General features: G+C 34.9%; 2 protein-coding genes across 4 annotated transcripts in view; one reads left to right on the top strand and one right to left on the bottom strand.

The window, feature by feature from the left end:
• LOC115440645 (ATP-binding cassette sub-family G member 1) overlaps window positions 1–7,715 on the top strand; it is a 46,946-nt gene extending 39,231 nt beyond the window's left edge. For all 3 annotated transcript variants that reach the window (XM_030165041.2, XM_030165039.2, XM_030165040.2), the window contains exons 4-11: window positions 235–424; window positions 954–1,099; window positions 2,233–2,471; window positions 2,777–3,015; window positions 3,395–3,563; window positions 3,812–4,068; window positions 5,381–5,604; window positions 5,950–7,715. In XM_030165041.2, coding sequence (XP_030020901.1) covers window positions 235–424; window positions 954–1,099; window positions 2,233–2,471; window positions 2,777–3,015; window positions 3,395–3,563; window positions 3,812–4,068; window positions 5,381–5,604; window positions 5,950–6,142 — 1,657 coding nt within the window. In that variant the 3' untranslated portion in view covers window positions 6,143–7,715. The remainder of the gene's footprint in view (window positions 1–234; window positions 425–953; window positions 1,100–2,232; window positions 2,472–2,776; window positions 3,016–3,394; window positions 3,564–3,811; window positions 4,069–5,380; window positions 5,605–5,949) is intronic.
• Window positions 7,716–10,409: 2,694 nt separating this feature from the next.
• Window positions 10,410–24,242, bottom strand: part of LOC115440647 (polypeptide N-acetylgalactosaminyltransferase 2) — a 148,387-nt gene continuing 134,554 nt past the window's right edge. The window contains exons 6-10 of the mRNA XM_037442183.1: window positions 16,560–16,673; window positions 12,948–13,126; window positions 11,926–12,132; window positions 11,376–11,548; window positions 10,410–11,155 (exon numbers count right to left, since the gene is read on the bottom strand). Of these exons, the coding sequence (XP_037298080.1) occupies window positions 10,881–11,155; window positions 11,376–11,548; window positions 11,926–12,132; window positions 12,948–13,126; window positions 16,560–16,673 (948 nt within the window). The 3' untranslated portion in view covers window positions 10,410–10,880. The remainder of the gene's footprint in view (window positions 11,156–11,375; window positions 11,549–11,925; window positions 12,133–12,947; window positions 13,127–16,559; window positions 16,674–24,242) is intronic.

The raw sequence follows: 24,242 nt of genomic DNA, 5'->3' as shown, positions 1-24,242 counted from the left end.
GGAAATAAGTTCGGGGACGGCATACTTTTTTCCATTCATGTACAATTGACTTAGCAAAGTTTTGTCGACCTAAAAAAAACACATATTATCGCTTGACCAAGACCTACTGGTCCCACCCAGTTTTGGTTGCGTGGTGTGGTATAACCCATATACCACACCGCGCAACCAAAAATTTATCTGCTTTATCCATACAACACGAACAGAACCTGAATAAATAATAAAAAATTCTACTAGGGTAACAGGAGCCTCAGGACTCATAGCGACAAATGGACTTCCACGCGACCTGCGACAGTTCAGGAAGATGTCCAGGTATATCATGCAAGAGGACCTCCTGCAGCCATTCATCACGGTCCAGGAGGCCATGACGATAGCCGCTGAGCTGAAGTTGGGCAGCGGTCTGTCGACAGCTACTAAGGCCATAGTGGTACGTTCCTGTGGATTAACAGTCTTACTTATAAACTTGTTTTAGCGTTAACAGGTGGTTAAGTATGGCTTAAATAGCTGTGAAAAACATCACTAGTTTCCGACTTTAAACCTTATAAAGAGGCAAAGCGGGTTTTGACTTACAGCTGATTGAGTAAATTTGCGTTTTAACTAAGCATAACTTATCGAAATTTTTATCATTAAGACTGATAGTATTTGGAAGTAATAAGGCGCCTGGTGTAAGCCATTTACAATATCACCTAAAACATAAATTTCTAACGCCCTGCGTGTCACTGAATTATGGTTTAAGTTGCGCATCGCATTCATGATCTTTAGTGTTCATGGTCGTGGAGATAAGGCAAACAAAGTGATTGCTTGCCGATCAGTGATATAAAATAATGCAATCGATTAAATATGGCCAGCTTGAACTAAGTCACGACTGGCGACATACCCATTGTCTATTGGGACTAACTTGAAATGAAAAATTATATATTAATGCTTACTTATTAACTAACGCCCTTCATTTCCAGGTGGATGAGATAGTCCAACTCCTAAGGTTAACCAAGGCTAGGCATACGGCAACTGAGAGACTATCAGGAGGAGAGAAGAAACGGTTATCCGTTGCTCTAGAGTTACTTAACAACCCACCACTTATATTCTTGGACGAGCCAACTACGTGAGAATTTTTGTTTTGTTAATTTAATGTTGTGATATGAGAAGTGTCATTGAAAGAGTCTTTGTTTGTGAATTAATCATGGTGTAATTAATTATTAGCCTTTGTTTTCGACTACACTCATAACGAATAGCGGAATGGAATACTGTGGCGTAGATTAAATTCTATAATGTCATAATTTATCAAAATCGCAGACGGACTTTTTTTCGTCTAAGCAACACCACGAAATCAGTTTTTGTAACAGTTTTACATTAATTATAAAGGTGGCTGTTTTTTTGGTATTTCTTATTCGCAAATGTTTGTTTTTACGGTTTGCGTTCAATAAAAACAAAATAAAATTATATCATAGATCCAGTCGGCTATGATGGATGATTTCTAATTTTAACGTGTGCAAAATGAATTAAGGTTATGATGATTAGTACATATTTGATTTTTTTTCATAAAAAAACTTATAATGTTAACTGGGTTAAGTCATTTGCATCTTTGTTCGTTAGGTTATTAGAGACGTTAAGAACGTCTTTGTTGAGGCAAAAAATCTGACGAATATATAATTAATGACATCCGTAATATTTATGTTGTCATGCCAATGAAGATCTTAAAAATAACATCAATAATAGAATAATAGAATTGTCACCTATTATATTCTGGGGTGTAAAAATAATTTAATGAAACGGATGAACTAGTTGCGTCACTGAAAGCCATTGGGATAAAGAGAAAATATTTCCTCTCATCATAGATTAATCTTCTTTTTATTTATAATAAATTTATTAGATAACATATAAATACCATCATAAGTTATGATCAATTCTCAAGGCAATGTATTGTTTACTTTATTATTTTTTTGAATGATGAGACGAGCTTGTCGTTCACCTGATAGTTAACGATACAACTGCCCACAAACAATAGAAATGCCATCCAAAACTTTGAATTACACAGTATTGTTTGGTATTCCACAGCGCTCGCCATCCTGAGACATGAGATGCCAAGTCTCATTATGTCCAGTAGTTGTACTGGCTACAATACCCTTCAAATCGAAACACAAAAGTGACTAGATACTGCTGCTTTATAGTTTATAATATCACTCAATTCATAACCATCAATTATAAACTTCGTCTAAATTTATACTATCTTTCTAGTGGACTAGATGACGTATCATCGTCGACCTGCGTATCCTTGCTCAAGCGGGTGGCCAGGGGTGGCCGTACCGTCATCTGCTCCTTGCACACGCCGTCAGCTCGGCTGTTCGCAGAGTTTGACCATGTGTACGTACTGGCTGAAGGAAGATGCGCGTATCAAGGAACATCGGCTGGTGTGGTGCCATTCCTAAATGAACTTCAACTGCCTTGCCCTAAGACTTATAATCCTGCTGATTTTAGTAAGTCTCCTTATGTGTATAACTAGTATTATAAAGTAATAATACGTGAAGAAATAAATATGATAGAATATGTTTTCCATAAAGACTACTCTGGTTTAGATCACATCCGTCAAGATACCGTTAAATGGTATAAGGCACAGCGTAAATTGGGATTTATTTTATTGGAGATAACATATTTAATAACTTATTACCTAGCAGGTGGATCATTTTAGTTGAATAAATACATATACACCTAAAACTGCAAGTTATAGTTAAATTAAACCATCATCTACAAAAATCTCAATAATTAAACAATTTGTTTGTAGTAATTGAAGTATCGAGCGGCGAGTACGGACCGCATACTGAGAGAATGGTGGCTGCCATAGAAAATGGAAGGTATCACGGCTGGAGAGAGTATGCCGTCGAGGACACCTTCCAAGAAATGGAGATTGAGCAGCTGAACGCGGGCGGAGTGGAGAATTACAACCTCAAACACGGCAGCACGCCGTGCCAGCAGTTCAGCGTGCTTCTTAAACGGATGCTGCTGCAGACTGTGCGGAATAGGGTGAGAGTTTTTGGTGTATTAAATTGTTTTCGACGTTTATCGGGTGGTTAGGAATTTGAAATGAATAAGATCAAAGAAAAGTTGATAGGAGAATGGTTCTTAAAGAAACACGACTGATTGATATGAGAGCTATGCTATTGCTAAAACATAATTTCTTATTTATCTTAGACCTTTGATCTTAGATGTACTTAGACCGTAAATACAATGGATTTTACCTCGAAGTCGATTGTTCTGTGACTTTTCCAATATCAGAACCGGACTTCAATTTTTTAAAGTCAGTTTGTACGTAGCCCCTTAACCAGATTGTAGGTACCTAGATTGCCTTGCAACATTCTCCCGAAAGAAATCTTAAGCCTTAAGTTTTGATATTTCCTTCCAGAACTATCTATGGCTTCGAGTATGTCTTCATCTGTTTCTGGGAGGTATAATCGGCTTACTCTTCAACCAGATGGGCTACGATGCCTCCAAAACCATCTTTAACTTCGGTTTCTGCTACGCCTGTGTCATCGCCATGCTTTACATTCCTATGATGCCAGTGTTATTAGCATGTGAGTATTGTTTGCGTAGAATCGATTTGACAGCATCGATTATGTCTATTACATAATATCTTTTTTCTTTCTGATCACCATTTCTAAACGTATATTGTGTGTAATGTGATAATAATATTTTAATAGAACAGTGCCTTTTTATATATTACCTACAAGTACAAAACTAACTCACAATTAGATAATAATAATCAATAATATTATCTTGAATTCTACAGATCATTCAATACTAATTTATTTGCTTCTTTCAGTTCCAAACGAAGTCCAGCTAGTGAAACGAGAATACTTCAACCGTTGGTACGGACTGAAACCGTACTACGCCGCGCTAGTTATCTCGAGGACGCCCGCCACCATCTTCTTCAGTCTCATTTACCTGGTCATCACGTATCCGCTGACGTCACAACCGATGGAGATTCCCAGGATAATGATGTTCACTGCCATTTGTATTCTAGTGGCCTTGATATCAGAGTCTATGGGCACTGTCATATCGTCCATGTTGAGTGTTGTGGTGAGTATACAGAACTCTATATTAGTATTATAATTATATGACAGGAAAGTATTCGATGTCCTGCGGGTCAAGTTCAGTGATCAGCCGGTATACATAACGTGACCATTTATTTTTCGTCTCGAAACGGGACATCGGTTTATTTACGTGAAGCATAAAAAAAAAAACAATTGAAAAAAAAATAACACACGCTTATTAGAAAATTTGTACTTTAGCGGCCGAGCGTTGCACGTATGAAAACTCGGAAAATCGCGTTTTCCCGAACAACTATAAGGATAAAATTAAGAAGCAAAACCTGATCAAAAAAAATATTATACAAAACCGTTCAGTTGTTTCTGCGTTTACTTCTGACAAACATACAAAACATCCAAAACTTTTTACAAACTTTTGTATTTATAATATTATTAAAATAAGATAGGATTGGATTATTAGATAATTATAAATTAAAAATATTATCTAAGATATAAATGTTCAGTTTTATTTATATTTGTCTGAAGAACAAATTTGTTTTATTACAGCTGTTGTTTTTTATATATTGTCATTAGTTATCAACATCGTTTTCAGAACTGGAATCTGTAACTGAGTTTTTTCAGATGTCCACATTTTATTCATTAGTGAAAAGATTCGTAGGCGTTGTAGTAAAGTAGCAGACCGGTCGGCTCTTAAATTTTTGCACGGTTTCGGAAAACGGGACAATTTTGTGTCCCCGAGTTTTTTCTGGGGACACCAGGACAGATTACCGAAAAAAGGGACGGTCCCGTTCAAAACGGGACATCTGGTTACGTTAGGTATACATCTAATGAGTCAGATCGGCATGATTCTGAAATGTACCATCAGATGCAGTGTAAACATTAAGCACTCTACCGTATAACATTTTCTACCACCAAGCAGCAGTGTGCGTGCACTGTGGAGTTCTAGTTAAAAGAACATAGCCAGCGTAATTAATAGGTATTATTAGATCTGACATATCAGGGTGACGAGCGCAGTAGAGTGCCACGTAGTACTTAGTAATTCAAAGTTCTCTTTGATGTTGCAACTGTTTATGGATGGTCGTTTTGCATGCCATGAGGTGACTGGTATGCTCGTCTCGTATAGAACTGAAATAAAAGAAAAATCTTGCAGTACTTTTGTGCTTTTTATTTGTTGTATTGAATTTATTCAAGCCAAAACTAGGAATAGTTTGTAGGAAGTAGCTGTGTGCAACAGACTGGTTGAAAATCTTTGGGGGAGGCCTATTTTCAGCAGTGATACTGTGGCTGGTAATAACAGCAAAAGACAAGGAAATATCTATATTATATTTATTTTATTGTTCCAGAATTCCGTGTTCCTGGGGCCGGCTTTGAGTGTCCCGCTCATGTTACTCGCAGTATACGGCATCGGAAGTGGAGATAATCCCTTGCCCATAGTGTGGAGGTTGGCTAGGGCCTGCTCCTTCCTTCGATACGGGATTGAGGGTCTGGTCGCCGCGATATACGGCCCTCCGAGAGACGACCTTATCTGTCCCGATCATGTGGATTATTGCGAGTATAAGAATGTAGCGTAAGTATATCTATACTAATATATAAAGTTGAAGAGTTTCATTGTTACGCTTTAATCTCAGGAACTATTAGGTAAACTAACTAGCAAACGATTCATTAATAAACAGGAAACTACATTACTCCTGAGTTCTATAGACTATTTTATAAAAACTTTTTCACGCGGGCCAATCCGCAGGCAAAAGCTAGTTTCAAATGAGGTAAATACTTTGCTCCTTTTTATTACTTTACTGGGTGGCAGACGTGAACTTTATTTAAAATATAATATTTTATTATCTTTGCTAAGCTCCTTTACTAAGCTATGATAGATAGTTTTGTGCTGAATTTACCCTAAATTATTCTTTTGCAGTTATTTTGTCCACCTCATGGGCATGTCTGGAGTATCATTCTGGGCTGACTTCGGAGTGCTGATGGGGATGCTGTTAGCCATGAATTTAGCTGGATACTACCTTCTGAGGCAAAGACTGTCCCCCAACTACGCCTTTAGGGCCATCAAGGTCATTGGGAACTTCATCAAGACCAAAATGAGCTCTGTACATTGATGTAGTAAAAGTACCTTTTGTATGTATGTTTTATATTGTGATTGTAGTTTATTGTTTATTTTAGCGCCATCTGTGTGGTTACATGTAGTTTAATTTGAATTTGAAATACGTTGAATTTCTCGAGTGCACTCCATAGATGACTATGACCTTATTTATGCATTTATGCCATCAGATAGTTTAAAATTTTGTCTAAAATTTAATATTTATAAAATATGTAATTATTTGTCGGATAATGCGAATAGCGATGTTAATAAAATATTATGTTTAATAATTACTCATATGAGCAACACACATCGATTGACCTTATTATGGTATGAACTACTTTATTTCTTTTTTTTATGATACCTTTTTGGTTTAAATAATATATATTTTTTTTTGTTTCGCCGACTAAGATAATATGTTTCTGACTAAAAATAATCTATTTAATAGACGAAAACTTTTTTTTTATTATAAGTAATTATTTGCTTTGTATATGAGTGAGGTAAATAAAAAAAAACATCGTTTCACTTGAGTAAAGCGCCACTATTAATTTGTAGTCTAATAAAGCCCAGTAATAGCACTAACTGATTATACATTATATAATGCTTGATAACAGAAATAAACAAAGCGATACCTACAGAGGAACTTGCATTCTAGTGCTATACTTACATATTATTTAGATTTAGGCCGTTAAGATTTGTAAACCCCTATTTCGATTTATCCTAAGGTTATTGACCAAAGGTTTATATTTGGTTCCAGTGTGATATAATGTAGCATATTAGATTTAAAGGGTCATTTGGATAGATTTAGCTTTTTATAATAGATTTTAGTTGTAAATATCATTTCGCGGGGCGAGGATATTGTTTAAGACTGAAAAGTGATGGAAAAGACGAATGGGATTGTCGATTTAGGGTTAATTTTTCATTGTAAAAGGAATAAATACTGCTGCTATAAGGAAAAAAAGATTTTTCTACATTAATTTTATACAAATAAAATAAGTTGATACGTGTTTTTTTTACTGATTACGAATATTTTGTTTTATATGTTAGATAAGTCTTTTTTCTTATAACGGCAGTGTTGCCACAATATAAACTACTACTAAATTGTAACGGTTGTCTCATGAAGAAAGTGACAGTGAAAAATATGATGTTCTATATTGCTTTAAATAACTACGCTATAAGTAAATTCAAGTTTGACGAAAAGTTTTAATGAATAATTGATGTATAAGCTACTTTAATTTGCCTTTTATATGTGAGGAATGTTTTGTGTTAATAAACAGAAATCGGACCTAGCTTTTTTGTTTCGTAAGACTAAGATTTGAGAATATTTATATTTTGCATAAAATCGTAATTGCAAATGTAATCCTGGAATAGTTCTTATTATTTTTTAATTTAATTGACTTCTATTCACGGGTCACTTTTGACCCAAACCTGTGATTTTTAACTATTCAAAAACTACGAACATTTAAATCAGACCCGTAGTTTGCCTAAAATTTTGAAAACAATTTGCAATTTAATTTTTAAAAGCTAACAAATACATTGTTCTGTTAGATTGTTAGGTTGTGGGTGACAAAATAAACTGTTGTTTCATCAAACGTCTTTTATTTATCAAAGATTTCTCTCACTAAAATAAAATCACTCAGTGAAATGTAAATTCAACACTCGTTGACTAGGGCAGCCGTATGCCGCTCTGTACCATCAGCTCTGACGAACACATAGATTCTAGGGGCAATATCGGAAGTCAATAATCATCAAAAAAGGGTTTTGAAATTGATAATTCGAAAAATAAAGTCAAGTACACCGACTAAAAAAATAAGTCGTGATTTAAAAAAAATAGTCATGATTATTAGTATATATTGGCCCCTAAAAAATCTATTATCGCTTTTGCATCGCAGTCAATCCTGTTTTATATAAATCTAAAAACTTGTGCCGTGGTGAAGTTTCTACCGTGCACAAATCTAACGCAAGATCTTTAGTAGAATTTAAACCTAATATTTATTATTCATAAGTTTTGTTTTCATAAGTACACCACTACGGATAATTAAGATCTGTTACTAAGGTGATGAGTTGTGGCTTAAGAACGTACTATTTTTACATATTATACATAAAAATGAACAATTGAAATGTTTTTAAAATAGGAATAAACTTATTTACAATATCTTTAAGCTATATTACAATATGGGAATGTATAATGGTGCATTTAATTTATAAAAAAAATATTCACATTACAAAAAACTGTTAAAATATTTTTTAGTACGAAATACTTTAAAATACACTTTCTACGTATGGTGCCAATATAATTGATATTATAATAAAATATTCACTAATATTTTATATTTTAACATAGCAGCCATTTTTGCGATACAAAAGGCTACATTTAGGTGTTAAAACATTATTTTTATAGAAAGCAGATTACGTAAAATAAATCAACACAGATCATTGTATTCTTTCATTTAAATATATTAACTTTACGCATAAAACGCAAAGTAAAACATAAAATCAATTAAACAAAAAAAAATAATAATAGCAATTTTGTCGATCATTAAAAAAAAGCAACAAAAATAAAAATAGGAAAGTACAAAACGTATCTACAATAAATTAATACTTTTTGAAAATTTATAATAACCGTTGTAAATAAAATTGTATCTTAAAATAACGAGTATTAACAATTATAACCTAAAATATGAATTTTTCGACGAATACATTCGAATTGTAACTACAATTGAATGATTATACATTAAATAATTTGGTGAATTATTGGAAGAACTAAAGATGTTTCCAACGGAAGACGGAAATAATTTACAAAATCGGTGTATGTAATATTTTTTCACTAAGGGAAGCGTGAACAAAACAAGATTGTGTTCTTTTTACTTAACAGTAACGAACAGCGGAATTATAACAATTATAATTGAATTCATAAGTACGTAATGCGATTATATATCATGCTTATAATAATGATATAAACTTTAACAAAATAAAATTTACAGTTTTGTTGTAGAATTATGAGTAAGAACAAAAATAGGATTATATTATTATTCAATATATCTTCATACTTGTACTGTAAGGCAAGCAATTAAATATTTAAGAAGATTCTCAGGTATATTACGATTTAGCGAATGATTTGATGATATAATGCTTTAATCAAATATAAACAGAAGTACGTTCATCGAATATTCCGAGGGGTCATATTCAACCCGAGCGTAATTTTTGCTTAACGGGTCAAAATAGACCCATTCTTTTTTTATATTAAAAACGGCAATCAAATACTGTAAATTTCTTCCAGTTGTACATTTCACTTATAGTATGAATATATTACATCGATTATTAGCGATTAAAAAAAATTACCCCCGTAAAACACCATAGTCAGAAATATCTACATTTTTAGCATGATTCTAACTTTTAATGTACATTTTATACATACAGACATACAAACCAGTATTCCACAAGGACTATACCTATTATATACACATTCCACGTTCCCGGCACTTAATATGTTATTTATGGTAACTATATTACTTTGTATGTATCGCTGCAAGCCAAGAATAATGATATAATCCGAAAATACAATCTATTTTATGGTATTGGAACGGATTATGTGGACTGATAGCCTAATATACTTAGTATGTAATATAGCACAAATGCGGACAATATTGGATGCCATTAAAGCATAACCTATTGTTATTGATATATATCAATGCCCATTGTATGTTAAATTTCTATTATTTACCATCAAACGTTATATTATTGAATCTATTATTTTATTACGGCAGATGAACAATTAAAATGTTTGTTGGTTAGGCTTTTGTTGAAAAAATGTTTAGGACTACGTTATTATTCTTGGAAGGCCGCAATATGTTTAATATATATTATGAATGAAATATAAAAAGCAACAACCACGATATACATCCAAATGATATACAAAGAAAAAAAAATAGAATATAAAAAATAGGAATGTCATTCTTATAGCTAAAATGAAATTATTTACAAATGTATTTGGCACCTACATGAAAGGAAGAATTTTGGTGCCAATAATTATATAATTTTGAGCACATTAACTATTTATCAATTAATGTAAATAAAAAGAAAACATTAACAATCATTAAAAAAATTACCGTAGTTAATGATTGACAAATAAACGTCAATTGTAAATCTCATATAAACGACGTTTCAAGGCATATATTTTAATATAAACAAAGTCATGAATGATTGTGAAGATATCTTAAATCTAGATGTGATGTTATGTACTATTTATATTAAGTACTATATTTCAAGCGATGTGCATTTTGTGATTTCTAGATATTTTTTATAATGAACTCTAAAGTCCGGAAGCTATCAATCTCTTAATCTTAAGAGAAAACTAAATCTGATGATTTTTGTTGCATTACTACAATACTTAAGAGATTTAGGCAGTGTTTTATGCATTATACCGTGGCGTCATAATTTAAGAATATTCTCTCTCTATTCTTCTTTAATGTCTAGATACAAAATTCGATGTCGCGCACTCTGTATAGGAATCATTAAATTTATTAAAAGCGATTTGACATTCTAACAAATTACACAGATTTATCTATCATTGTTTAGCCATTGAGATTTATTGTAAAAAAACGAGTAAATTTTGTCTATTGTTTACAAATTTTAATTTATAATAAAAGAGTTAAAATAAAGAAATCTGTTAAAAGAACAATATCGCTTTCAATAATAATTCCGAGCACACATTCACAAAGCTTGAATATTGCTAAGCGAATCTATAATACTGTCCATTAGAATGTAAACAGCTGAGTTTGCTTTTCCTCATCACATTGTTCTAGATATAATGCTGGTCTGTCGGAGTCTAGGCACGCATCCAGCTTGGCGTGTTTGATCAGCAGGCCCTTACGCCGCCAGAGTTGGGCGTCGTCTGCCGGGTCGCAGGCAGCCAGGACAGCTGTGACCCGGTCGTTGGGTGAAAGGGACACGCAGAGGCTATGGTGGCGGATGACGCCGTTTTCGAACCGCCATTCTTGGTTGCCACCCGTGTTGTGACACGGGTACATGCCTGGAAAGATTGAGGTTATGTGTTTGATTGTAGTTTCGGCGAAACAATATTGAGGATGAGGTGCTAATACATCTGCTACAGAACAAGCTGCTTTCATTACCTTTATTGTTTTGATATCTTTCTTAGTTTTTTTTTGGAATTTTACTTCAATTTTATTTCCAAAAATTAACAATCTACCATACAATCTTTCTTTTACCATAAATATATCATATTCTCTTACCCAAAGTCCCGTCCACCAGATGTCCCATGGTGTCGAGACACCTGGCTCCTTGTCGGATGGCGTGCGCGGCGCCGGCTAGCGCTGGCACCTGCAGCTCAGGATACACGTGCTCCAGGTACCAGCGGAACGGCTTGCAGTGCAGCTTCTCGCGCAGGTGCACTCGTTCTGATATGCTGTTTATAGAATAAAATACGTCATTTTATGAAGTATCTATTATAATACATATAAGAAAAATATGTAAAGGATGTACTTATAAAAAAAGTGTATAAAAAGTGGATTCGGATTCAATGTTCAAAAAATGAACCGAAAAGAGCGGGGAAATTGAAATTTGTCTTTCGTTTCGTTCAAAATATATAATATTTTCCTATTTTAAATATAGACCTACCGTATAGTTACAGTATTTTTTTTTTCATTGAACTTTGGCTGGACAAAGCGCCGTGATTTAACCCAAATAATAAATATTGCATTAGTGTTATTGCTTAATTTTGGTTCTTTAGTTCTAACTACTTTAATTATAATGGGCATCATAATTAATTCAATATCCACTTACTCTCCAAAATCGACCTGTTTCGCCAACGGCTGCGATCTGTAGTACAACTCCTTGTAATCATCCATCCACACCTCAGCCGCTCTCCTGGTGTTCCTGGCGAACACCGCCCCGGATCCCCCAGGGAACGTGTACGGATGACGCTTCCTGAACACGTGGCCCACTCGGGAACACGGTACAATTTCCAGGGAGCCGCCGCATTGCCATACCCTGGAATATGCAGTAAAAGATTCTTTATTGTAAAGGGGAATAAATGGGCAAGAGGGCTGGCAGCGAGTTAGTGATCCTCGCTGCTCATAAACATCCCAAATCCAAAAGGAATTATTAATGTATTCCAGACTTTGAGATAGGAATAAGATATGCACGCTTCTTCATCGTCAAAAAAGGCGATAGAAGGCAATTAGTGCACCCACTTTTTACTAAGATTATTCTTTCCCGGGATGTGATGAGGGCTACAGCCACATTGGACTTAAATCCCAGCCCTGTATCACACACTAACCCATTACTGTGGACAGGTTTCTATCACTAAAAGAGTTTGAAGATTCATTACAAACAGGTCGACATAATTGTGTCGACTGGCAATGGATATTCATTGGAAAATGCTGAGTAGGACCCAGACCATACTCCACTTACCATCAAGTGTAGTGGATTCACTTTGCCGTAGTCTACAATGCTGGTATACTGCGGGTTGCTAGACTTCACATTCGAAATTTATCTATATATATAAAAATGAATCCCTATTACCCTTGGTCACGTCATCACGCGTGAACAGCTGGACCGATTTCACTATTCTTTTTTGTTGTGTTTGTTATTGTCAGGAGAAGGTTCTTATGAAAGAAAAAAATCATAATATTGCGCGGATGATTAGAAAATTTAAGAAAACTTAACGAAAATATTAATTTTATATTACTGTCAATTGTTTGAAATAACTGTCAGCGATTGACAGAATGCGCGCGGCAAATTCATAGTTAAGACAGGACAACGTCTGTCGGGTCAGCTAGTCGGTAATATTTTTTTGTAAATACCTGAACGATATCTCGAGATTCTCTCCCCCCCAAACGTCCATTCTCATGTCGTATTTCCCCAGCTTGTTGAAGTACATCCTGTCCATGCTGAAGAGACCTCCGGCTATCATCGGAGTCCTGATCACCTGGGTGGGGTCGCTGAGGCGCGCGCTGCGTTCCGAGTGAGATAGATACTCCCACTGAAATGGAGGTGATTTTAATTTTCTAATTAATCCGGTTTTTTATAGTTGATGTTTCGATCGTTTGTTTTTTTTAACTACGTTTGCTAGCCTGGCAAAGGCTGGCTTATACAATCACACCGGACTATTGGGTGAGCGCTCAAGCACTCGCAACTCTTGGATCGTCTGTGCCTCTTTATGACTTTTAGCGGATAGCTTGACGATTAACTCGTCCACGAATACACCCGAATGTATTTTCACGTTCGTGTTCGTAATTACTTCTTTGTACTCAGCAAGTATCTAAATCAGAGGCTGTAGCTTAGTCCTTTCTATAATCGTTAACGCTAATAGAAAACAGAACAGTAGAAACAGCATTCAACACCTTGAATAACAAAGTATTGTTTGGTATCCCAATGCGCTCGCCATCCTGAGACATGAGATGTTAAGTCTTATTATGTCCAGTAGTTACACTAAAAAAAAAAATAAAAAAAATAAAAATGCTTTATTCATCACGTAGGCGAACATAGTTGCACTTATGATAAGTCAAGGTACATGAGAATATTCAATTATTACTTAATTAGATTAGCTTATATAAACAAAGACAATAAAATAAATGAAAAATATACTTAGTAAACAAAGAAGCCAGCTCGGGCTGGCAGGGAAGAAGAAATAAAATTATGTATGTATGTATTTTTAAATAAGCAATAAGGGAGAAACGCGTCGCGATCCTCACCGGTGAGGACAATAAAAGCCCTAACCTAGCTAACCTACCAGCCTTTCACTAACTACCTAAGCGATGACTACCCGAAGAAGAAAGACAGAAAGAAACTCCGGGCTTTATTTTTTGTCATCAATTGTCTATTCATTTATGATATTGTTATTAAATATATATATATTTTTTTAATAAGTCTTTTCTATACAAAGTCTGATTAATTATATAAGCTAATACACGCACATCACCGTAAAATTGCGGAGAAAATCCACATAAAAGTATTTAGCAATAACTAAAAACTAACGAAAAACAATAATACTAAAAAATTATAAAAACTATGAAACAGTCAGTGTACAGCGTGCATACGCCTACATTTACAAACATAATATTTTCATTTCATATTTTGTCGCAGATCTTGGTCAATATAATTAAGATTATAAATTTTAAGGCTGGTGCAACAAAATGATCGGTCGGTCGTCTATTATACATTGATAATTCAATGAGTCAATATAAAATAAAATATGTCACATAAATTTAAAACTGTTACCCAGTATAATGTCAAAATTGTAGAAAGGTACACATGAGACGTTTATGTAGTTAATTTATAATATTGGCGTTAACATAGGGTTGGACAGGGTGTGCAGGACTGTTTTTCCAAACCGTCTGATCATCGAGGTAATCCTTTACATTATAATACCCCTTTGACATTAATTCGCGCTTAACATGACACTTAAATTTGTAGCCGGGCAGATTGGTTATTTCAAGAGGGATTTTATTATAGAATTTGATACAATTCGCTAGATAAGATTTATTTGTTTTACAGAGCCGGAAATTTGGAACAACTAGTTTATTCTTATTTCTAGTGTTCAAACAGTGCAAGTCACTGTTTTTCATAAAAGTACCTAGGTTCTTACGGACATACATAATATTTTGAAAAATGTATTCAGCTGGCAAAGTCAGTATATTCACCTCCTTAAACAGTTCTCTAAGGGAATCGCGAGACCGAAGGTTATAAATTGCACGAATCGCTCTTTTCTGTAAAATAAAAATGGTCTGCAGATCTACTGCAGTACCCCACAGAAGAATGCAATAAGACATAATGCTGTGGAAGTAAGCGAAATATACTAACCTTGCCGTAGCCACATCAGTTAAATATCTGATCTTCCTAATAGCAAAGACTGCAGAACTCAATTTACTCGAAATTCTTTGAATGTGGGGTCCCCATTGTAATTTCCTATCGATAGAAACCCCAAGGAAGACTGTAGAGGGTACTAATTCTAGTTTATTCCCGTCTAAATCAATATCAGTTCCATTAATCTTGTTCAGTAACGAGAATCGAACACATTTAGTTTTTGCTGCATTTAATAGAAGATTATTGGCAGAAAACCAGTCAGAAATCAATTTAAATACTTTATTTGGCTCTACAAAATTTCCTTCCCTTCTATTTAGTTTAAATATTAGTGAAGTGTCGTCAGCGAATAATACAACTTCAGCCATTTTGTTAATAATGTACGGTAGATCATTAATATAAACTAAAAACAGAAATGGTCCCAAAATTGAACCCTGGGGGACCCCAATCCCAACTGTGGACCCTGCAGAGGAAACGTTGTTGATAAAAACTTTTTGTTTCCGACCCGATAAATATGAAGATATTAGTTTAAGCCCCACTCCCCTGATGCCGTAATAGTGGAGCTTTAAAATGAGGGTTCCATGATCAACACTGGCTACAATGTCCTCCAAGCCGGAATATAACAGTGACTACACACTGCTGCTTGGCGACAGAAACAGACATTGCGGTGATACCTACCCAGGCGGACTCTCACATATGAAAGACCTACCAAAAGTGACAATGAATGAATGGAATAACATATCCGAACGATAATCTCACGTTAGGACTTGTTATTCCCATGCATTTTTTGTTTTTTATTTTCTATATATTTCTATTTAAAGGATTGTAGAGAGACGTCTTGGCTACAACCCTAGGTGTTAGAGAAAGATTTCTTGAATATTCAACGGTTTTTTTTAAAAAAAGACTCTACATTTGATTTAGTGTTTAGCTGTTAGACTTGAGACATTAAAGTTATATACAATTTCATCATTGCTATTTTTCAGTCTCACGTGCAACTTAAAAACTAAAAAGTAAAAAAAAAATATATATATTTTAATGATTACGCATTACATAAAATAACTATAAGTTTAATAGAAGTTATCGGTGTGTCGTAAGTGAATGAGGAAAAATTAAAATAATGTCATTACTCATTATATGCCATTTGTTGAATACAATAACATCTTATATTGTCTAACCCCAATACATTATACAACATTATATTCATTATAAGGTGTATTATGGGTCAAAGTGGATCGTTCCTTATCATATTGGGTAATATCTTTTAACTCGAAATACACTAATGGGGTAATTTTTTTCACTTCAAGCAACGCGAAACCGCTGAGACTATACTATTACGAGTCACTAGAGTGGTATAAGCGTCTGCGCAGCGTCTTACAGTACCTAAATACAACCAATTTAAATTACAAAAAAAAAAAAAAAAAATCACGTCGAATTGATAACCTCTTCCTTTTTTTGAAGTCGGTTAAAAAGATACTCTACTGATACAATAGTCAGACACTTTTAAATTAAGAACATTTTTGAATTTCGAAGGTCATTGAAAGTGAACGTTGACATTTCAATCAATATTCATTGTTATTACGTCCGAAAGCGTGGTACAATTTGCACTAGCTCACCTTGAACACTAGGTTCCAGTCGAACCCGCCGCGCAGGTCAGCCGACGCGCCAATGTACTGGAACGTGTCCATGCTGATCACGTCTATGACTGGGCACACCACGCGAGTCGGGTCCTGGAAAAGAAATACAATAAAAAATATATTAGTGCACTCGACAAGTGAAGTAAAACCAAATTTATAATCGTCGATATGGTCGATAATCTGATGAAAACATCCCTATTTTAAATCTGTTGATTATATTAAAAAATTATAGAAAAAGGGATAAGTTTCAGCTAAACTCATCCACTTTACTGCCAATTCTCATTAAACGATCCCAATCACTTTTTTCAACCGATGGCGAAAATGGACGAATCAGAAGAAAGCTTTTGTGACATACTTGCAAATGACACATTTTGATTGGCTATTCTCGGGATCGGATCAAAGATTTAAATTGGGATTACTTATTGTTACCAGCCGTTTGAGAATGGCCGTTGCAACCGGATAGGAAAAGCCTCTTTTTGAAGATCCCTTAATAGTTACGGTCTGATAATTTTTCAAATAAATATACATCCCAAAAGTCAACGTAAAGATCTTATTCTTAATTAAACCCATTACTAGAATAATTACAAGTAGAATTGGTGGGTAAGTTCCAAGACCACAATGACAAATATGAAAAAAGTAAACAAGTAGCTATCAAAACAAGAATATCGTCCATTAATCTCGTATTTGTATTCGTTTTATAATATGTAGTTGTTCTTACTTGTATGGAGTTGAATTAGTTACCTATTTAAGATGGCTTCAATTAAATATAAAAATATTGTTGCTTCGTCTGCGTGAAAAATCTTTCCCTGTAATCCAACTGGGTAGGATTTTTCGAAAATATCAGCCTCTACTATATCCATGCTGTAGTCTATCAGTGTATAAAATTCATCTGAATTTGTTCAACAGTTTCAGGGAATACTTCTAACAAACATTCAAACTTCATAAACGGTTCCAAGTACTATTTGTAACATAAACGAATTTAACATAAATTAATTTTAAGGTGTGTGAAGTCAACCAATTCGCACTAGGCCAGCGTTGGAGACTAAGGCCTAATCCCTCTCAGTAGTAGAGGCCCGTGCCCAGCAGTAGGACAGTATATAGAGGTAATATTATTAAACAAATTTGAACTAGATATATAAATGATATAAACATAATATATGTTTCAAATTAATCTTATTTTACTGCAATCTTAATATACTACATATTAATAACGTGGCGGAAAGGTCACAGACGACTTTTCTTTCAATATTAATACCTACAGGTATTAAATTTTGAGGAAGTACCATATGCTGATCTTTAATTAATAGTTGACCTTTAATTTTACACTCTAAACAATTTGAATATTAGGTGTTTTGTTGACTGCCTCAGTGGATGTGAGTGGAGGCTTGCGTAAGATGATTTTGGATTTTTCAGCTCAGCATCAAACCGGAATCTGGAATTTGTGGTCGATAAGGTGAACTTGCCCCCTTACTCATCATGGGACGGAATATACGAGAATAGTGCACTAATTGTGTATCTGTCTACCTCTTAGAGGAGATTAGGCATGAGTGCGTGTGTTTATTAATCTTAATATAATAATATTTGTATATCATATACTTCTACTGCTGCCCGGGCCCTTCTTATTGAGGACTTACGTTTTAGTCCACGCCGGTTTATTGAGAAACAAAACTCTGTAGACCAAAAAATATTGACGATATTTCTAATCGAAAATCTAAACTCAAAGTACATTAGGCTATATTGTAGATTACACAGATATTTGATAAATGACCAACGTATTTTGTTAGCAAAATGACCCATAAATTACCCGAAAATGCAAGCGCAATTTAACACGATTATTACTTTGCGTCACCGTTCGTGATTCTGGCTTGGGATTGTTGTCCACATTTTGGTTTAAGCTATACTTTTTATATATAAGACTGGCTTTTACTTTCGGGTTTATCTGCGTGGAGTTTTGTGTGTTTTGATGTCTTCTTGGGCGTTTCTCCATACAAAATTTTATCAAAATCAGTGTAGACGCCATTTATTGGGAAGCACATTTATAATATTAGGATAAAATTAAATATAAATTAATAACAAAAAAAAAGTGCTTCCACTGCACCTGATGGTTAGTGGAGTGGGGTCCAAATAGTGTCTACTGACGAGATAAAAGAAGAATGAAGAAAATTATTTTATTGCTGAGGGACATAACTAACATACAGACGTATTAAATAAAATAAAGCAAACTTTAAAATTATAAATTTAACTAAATAATTGAATATAAGTTGGGAATTTCAAAAGTGATGCTGCATGCATAATCAGAGTTGATTACACCTTGACACAATTATGCCGGCCTGTTGAAACCGGATATACACAGGCTGATTCTGGACCGCGAAACTTACGTGAGTCATTTTGGCGGGTTTTAACACCTTGTGTACGGTGGTCGCTATCCGGGCGGATATAAAATATATCCAACCCTTCGGGGTTAAAACACGTGAAAGTAAGTGATCTTTATAAAAGAGATTATATCTAGAGATGGATAGTCAGACTTAGTCCTTGACCTGATTGATGTAAACATGAGTTCCATTGATTCGATTGTAGATTACCGACGATCATTTGTTATTACGTATTGCGATAGGACAGGAATTCTAGACTAGAAGTTTCGAAATTATGATGTATGTAGGTTCAAATGATTGTCGAATTGAATATTATTTTGTAGTTTTGAAAGCTAACAGTGTTTAGGAGTACCGAAGAAAAAAATATTACAAATCATTAAATAATCAAATTAATCTACGCATGCGCCTACATCGCAAACAAAATATCTAGTAACAACAATCGTTCCGTTCTATCGATGTCTTTCTTTTTTATTTGGGCACAACATAGTGTCCCCTCTGCATCTAATGGTAACCTAATCTAATCACCCCTCGGCAGTCGACACAATTATGTATTTAGAAATCAATGTAAATCGACAGACTTTATAATACATGATGAAACCTGATTACAACTGGCTTAACATTTCGCAGTCTAGCTTGTGGATTTGTTTGTGATCCGGTTTAGTGTCGTTTCCCTAACCTTGACATTCAGTTGTCACCTGCACAGTTAGATATTAGATACTAGTTTACGAGTTAAATGAAGATTTTGTAAGTCCATACAATGTTGAATACACCAGTTCTTGTCCAATCACTGAAGTCAAGAAGATTTTGTATCAAAACGTAAAAATAACTGATTCAATTATCCGCATTGAGAGATATTTTAATTAATCACAATCAAAGTTGTTTTAGGCTGAGAATCTGTTTTTTTAACGCGGTGATCTGTAAAATGCCTGCTACGACTTACGAATTCTTTGGTTAAAAGAAATCATAATTCCTGAGTAATTTATTATTAGGCAAGCATCGTTTTGCAGAATGATATGATGATGCAAACTTGGTAGAATGATAGCAACTATCAAATAACGATTTAAACAAATGGCGTGGCGAGGGCCATATTCAATTTCTAATCGAAATATTTTATTAAAGTTTCGGGTTAGGTTATTGCGGAGTGCCTCATCCTCATGCAACAAAATTTTATTACAGCATAGCCCGTATACTTCATAGCTACCTTCTTTATTATCGTGGAGACAATATGCGCAGTCGTTAACGGCTCGCGACGCGGAAGTTCGCAGGTTCAGAGCCGCTCACCATTATCCTTAGATCTACCGACATGGACTGAGACCACTTTCTAAATTACCCAACCGTATAACTTTACTGTCGATGGCTGAGAAATATCAGACTTAGGTGTAACGTAACTTGGAGTTAGATTTTATTTAGTTACGAATATGAAATTATTTCACTAAGAAGAAACTACTTTATTTTTAAATGTTAGAGACTTCTTGAATCCAGCAACGGACTTCAATGCTGGCGGAGTCTGTACTGGTGGGCAAGAACCTCGTCTATTACTCATCATCTCAGCCACAGGAAGTCCACTGCTGAACATAGGCCTCCCTCAAGGATCTCCACGTCGACCTGTTGGAAGCGGCCTCTCAGCCTCTATTACTGAGTGATTTTTATTATAATAGCTCGGCAAACCTTACTGTACCTGGTTTAGACCTAAGTCCACCACACTACTGTCTTATTCTTTTAGTTTTTTTTTGCTTTAAATGACGAGACGAGCTTGCTGTTCGTCTTATGGTAAGCGATACGATCGCCCATAAACAGTAGAAACACCAAGCAAATGCTTGAATTACAAAGTAATGTTTGGTATTTCCCTGCGCTCGCCATCCTGAGACTTGAGATGTTAAGTCTCATTATGTCCAATAGTTGCACTGGATACAATGTTGGCTGTATTTGCGGGCAGACTTCACATACCTTCTAATTCTTATTAAACATTCTTATCCTATGTTACTCTTAAATGCTAGAGGTATGTTCTTTCTGGCTATCTTCGTGTCACACACATCCATATCTCCAGTAAATTTTATACCTTATTTCGATGCAATAAGAGTAACAACAAAAGCGGCGTCGATGGCGTGCGAATTTATCGAGGGTGAAGGGAATGCAGGCTTGCACAACGTCTTCCGCTCACCTCGCTTCACTGGCCCGGACAAGGTATAGGCGGAGGCGGGAGCGGTTTCATACGCGGAGGGACATATTTATCAGGTGTAATGTGGTGATAATAATTATTAATATATAATACTAATTGGTAATAATTTGTCACCCGCTTGGCTATGGAGGGAAGTGTAAAATATATATTTCTTTGTGGCTTATGAGTTATGACTAATTAGTGCTCCCTGAGACTCGTCGAGCTTCACCGGACGTCCTCATAAAATGCCACTGCCGATCCTGGCTTACAGGAGTTGCAAGTTGCAATGCGTGAGGGCGGGATACTCTCTTTGGGACAGAGGGCAAAAATAATATTTTGTATAACCCGCTAACCGCTTCCAACTTAAATCATCGCGTAGTATCTAAGTAGCCAACAGAGTTTAGTTGAGACAGGCAGAGCGACGGTAAAAATAATAATTTGTATAACCCGCTAGCCGCTCTCAACTTACACCATCGCGTAGTATCTATGTAGCCAACACAGTCTAGTTGAGACTGGCAGAGCGACGGTAAAAATAATAATTTGTATAACCCGCTAACCGCTTCCAACTTACACATCGTAGTATCTAAGTAGCCAACACTTTCCTATATATTTTGCAACACGCATTATTAGAATTGTACGCATGTTGATCTCACAGTTCCGGCTGCTGATTGATGGGACTGAGTCGTCCAGTTTCACCTCTAATGTACACGTAAGTACGAGATTTCACTGTTTTCTGTTTTGAGAGAACGAGGCCCTCGGTCTCTTAAAAGCTTTAGATAGCATGAAATTATAGCATGCTATTGTGTTACATATATAAAAGTCTATACAAGAATAGAGACATACATTGCTAAAAAAAATGAATGAGTCTATAGCACCATATATAAAAGTTCACTCAAAGCTGTACAGGGTTCGAATCAGGGAATATACATATTTATTTAATTTTAGAATGTATGGCTAACATTGTTAAAAATTATGTTTGAACAAAACTGTTTTAAATAAATGGATCCATACGTGCGGGACTGAGGCTCTTGTTTCTCTATGACTGCATATTGAGGAAGTCATAAAAAAGGGATAAATGTATTTTTCCAGATGGGACAAAAATATAAAAAGACTAACTTGCTTGCTGCTTCGCTCGCGTGAAGAAGTTTTCCGGGATATTTTTTTTCCGACTTATTTGATAGGTATCGTCATATTATGACCAAATTACACAAATCATTATAAATTGTAGTCTATGCGTTATTCTGATGTATAACCAATATTACTGTAAATTTTCATTCAAATTTGTTCAGTAGTTTTTTCGTGAAAGAGGAACAAACATACATACATCCATCTTCACTTACTGTCGCATTTATAATATTAGGACAAATAAAATGGTAGTTACTTGATAGTTGCAAACTAGGCAACTGCTACTGCTGTCTACTTTTCCACTATAGTATCCCACGTAATTTCGTCGCGTTCCGGAATCAGCTTGTGTACATCCGGTTCCAACAGGCCGGCAGAATTGTGGCGACTGTAATCACCTCTCGTTTCTCACTCCACTTACCATTAGGCACAATGGAGTCACTTTGTCGTGCACATATCAAAAATAACAATTGAGTGGAGTTTTGTACGCACTATCTTTATCGATAATAAATTTGGTAAATGACCTTGTACTGTCAAGTTTTAAATGTTAGGATAGCACTACTATCTACTACTACCAAAAGTATAGCAATTCTATCTATATATATAAAAATGAATCCCTATTTCCCTTGGTCACGCCTTCACGCGTGAACGGCTGGATCGATTTCACTATTTTTTGTTGTTGTTTTGTTTATTATTGTCAGGAGAAGGTTCTTATGAAAGAAAAAAATAAAAGAATGGCGCGGAAAATTAGAAAATTTAAGAAAACTTAACGAAAATATTAATTTTATATAACTGTCAATTGTTTGAAATAACTGTCAGCGATTGACAGAATGCGCGCTGCAAATTCATAGTTAAGACGGGACAACGTCTGTCGGGTCAACGAGTGTACAATAAAGTTGTTGCTACTGTTTTAAAAGTAGCCATTACTAAAATGACTCGGTCGACTTATTTTACAAACACATAAAAGGTTAAAAATTGCTTTGAATTCTTCACTATGCATATATGAAACAATATATTGTGTATATTTGTAGGAATGTGAAAGCTTTCTACATATTTTATGCCGGCTTTTGCCCTCAGTCGTGTTACATTGTTTTATTGCTGTGTGAATTATTAATGAGCAAACACGGTATATTTTCAGAATATAAGTGGGTTCGTTGTTTTAAAAATGAATCTAAAATATAATGGTGAAGAGTTTGTTTGTTTATTGAACGCCCTAAACTCGACAACTTCTAAACTGATTTCGATTTTTTTCAGTAATAGAAGGTACGTAAATAAAATTATTGTTATATTTAGTAATTCTGTTTAAAAATAACTTATTTACATTTTATTAACAATAAGTTTATTTCTTGTATTATAGAGCAGAAATACCAACACCTTGAATTACAAAGTATTGTTTGGTATCCCAATGCGCTCGCCATCCTGTGACATGAGACGTTAAGTCTTATTATGTCCAGTAGCTACAGTGGGTATAGAAAAACTTCTAGAGATAAGGACGTTCAAACAAACTAACACTTTCCCATTATGTTAGTACATATTGTTAAGTCTTACTATCAAGGGATTTATTCTGTATGACGATGTAAACGCGTAACGCGGCCGTGTTACGATATCTTCGTGAAATGTGCATGGAATGGTATGCTGTAAGCCTATTTCTATTGTCACAAACGTGACGCGTTGTGTTACGTGCTTGTTAAGCACTGTCAAAATTACGTGGGATACAGAATAAGGCCCGAGGTAAGATATCGTCAATCGAACATCATATCGACCATAAAAATATTTACTCTTACGCCTATGAAAAAAAACATTGTTCAAATGCTCTGAGTGCTTTTATATAAGTGTATGTTAGTTTTATGTAACGAACCTATTCAAGTTTGTAAAATACGTGGGTGAAAACTGTCAAGTATTTGGTTTGATAGAAATCATTTTAGTTTCGGATGGCCGATACTGGCGACACGATACCTCGTTTATATTGTGGTGATATGATCAAATTCAAGTTAAAAGATGTTTAATGGA

This window comes from Manduca sexta, chromosome 24, assembly GCF_014839805.1.
Source record: "Manduca sexta isolate Smith_Timp_Sample1 chromosome 24, JHU_Msex_v1.0, whole genome shotgun sequence".
Classification (NCBI taxonomy): Eukaryota; Metazoa; Arthropoda; class Insecta; order Lepidoptera; family Sphingidae; genus Manduca; species Manduca sexta.
The sequence above is the reverse complement of the archived record's forward strand: the minus strand, read 5'-3'. Positions and strand labels throughout refer to the sequence as shown.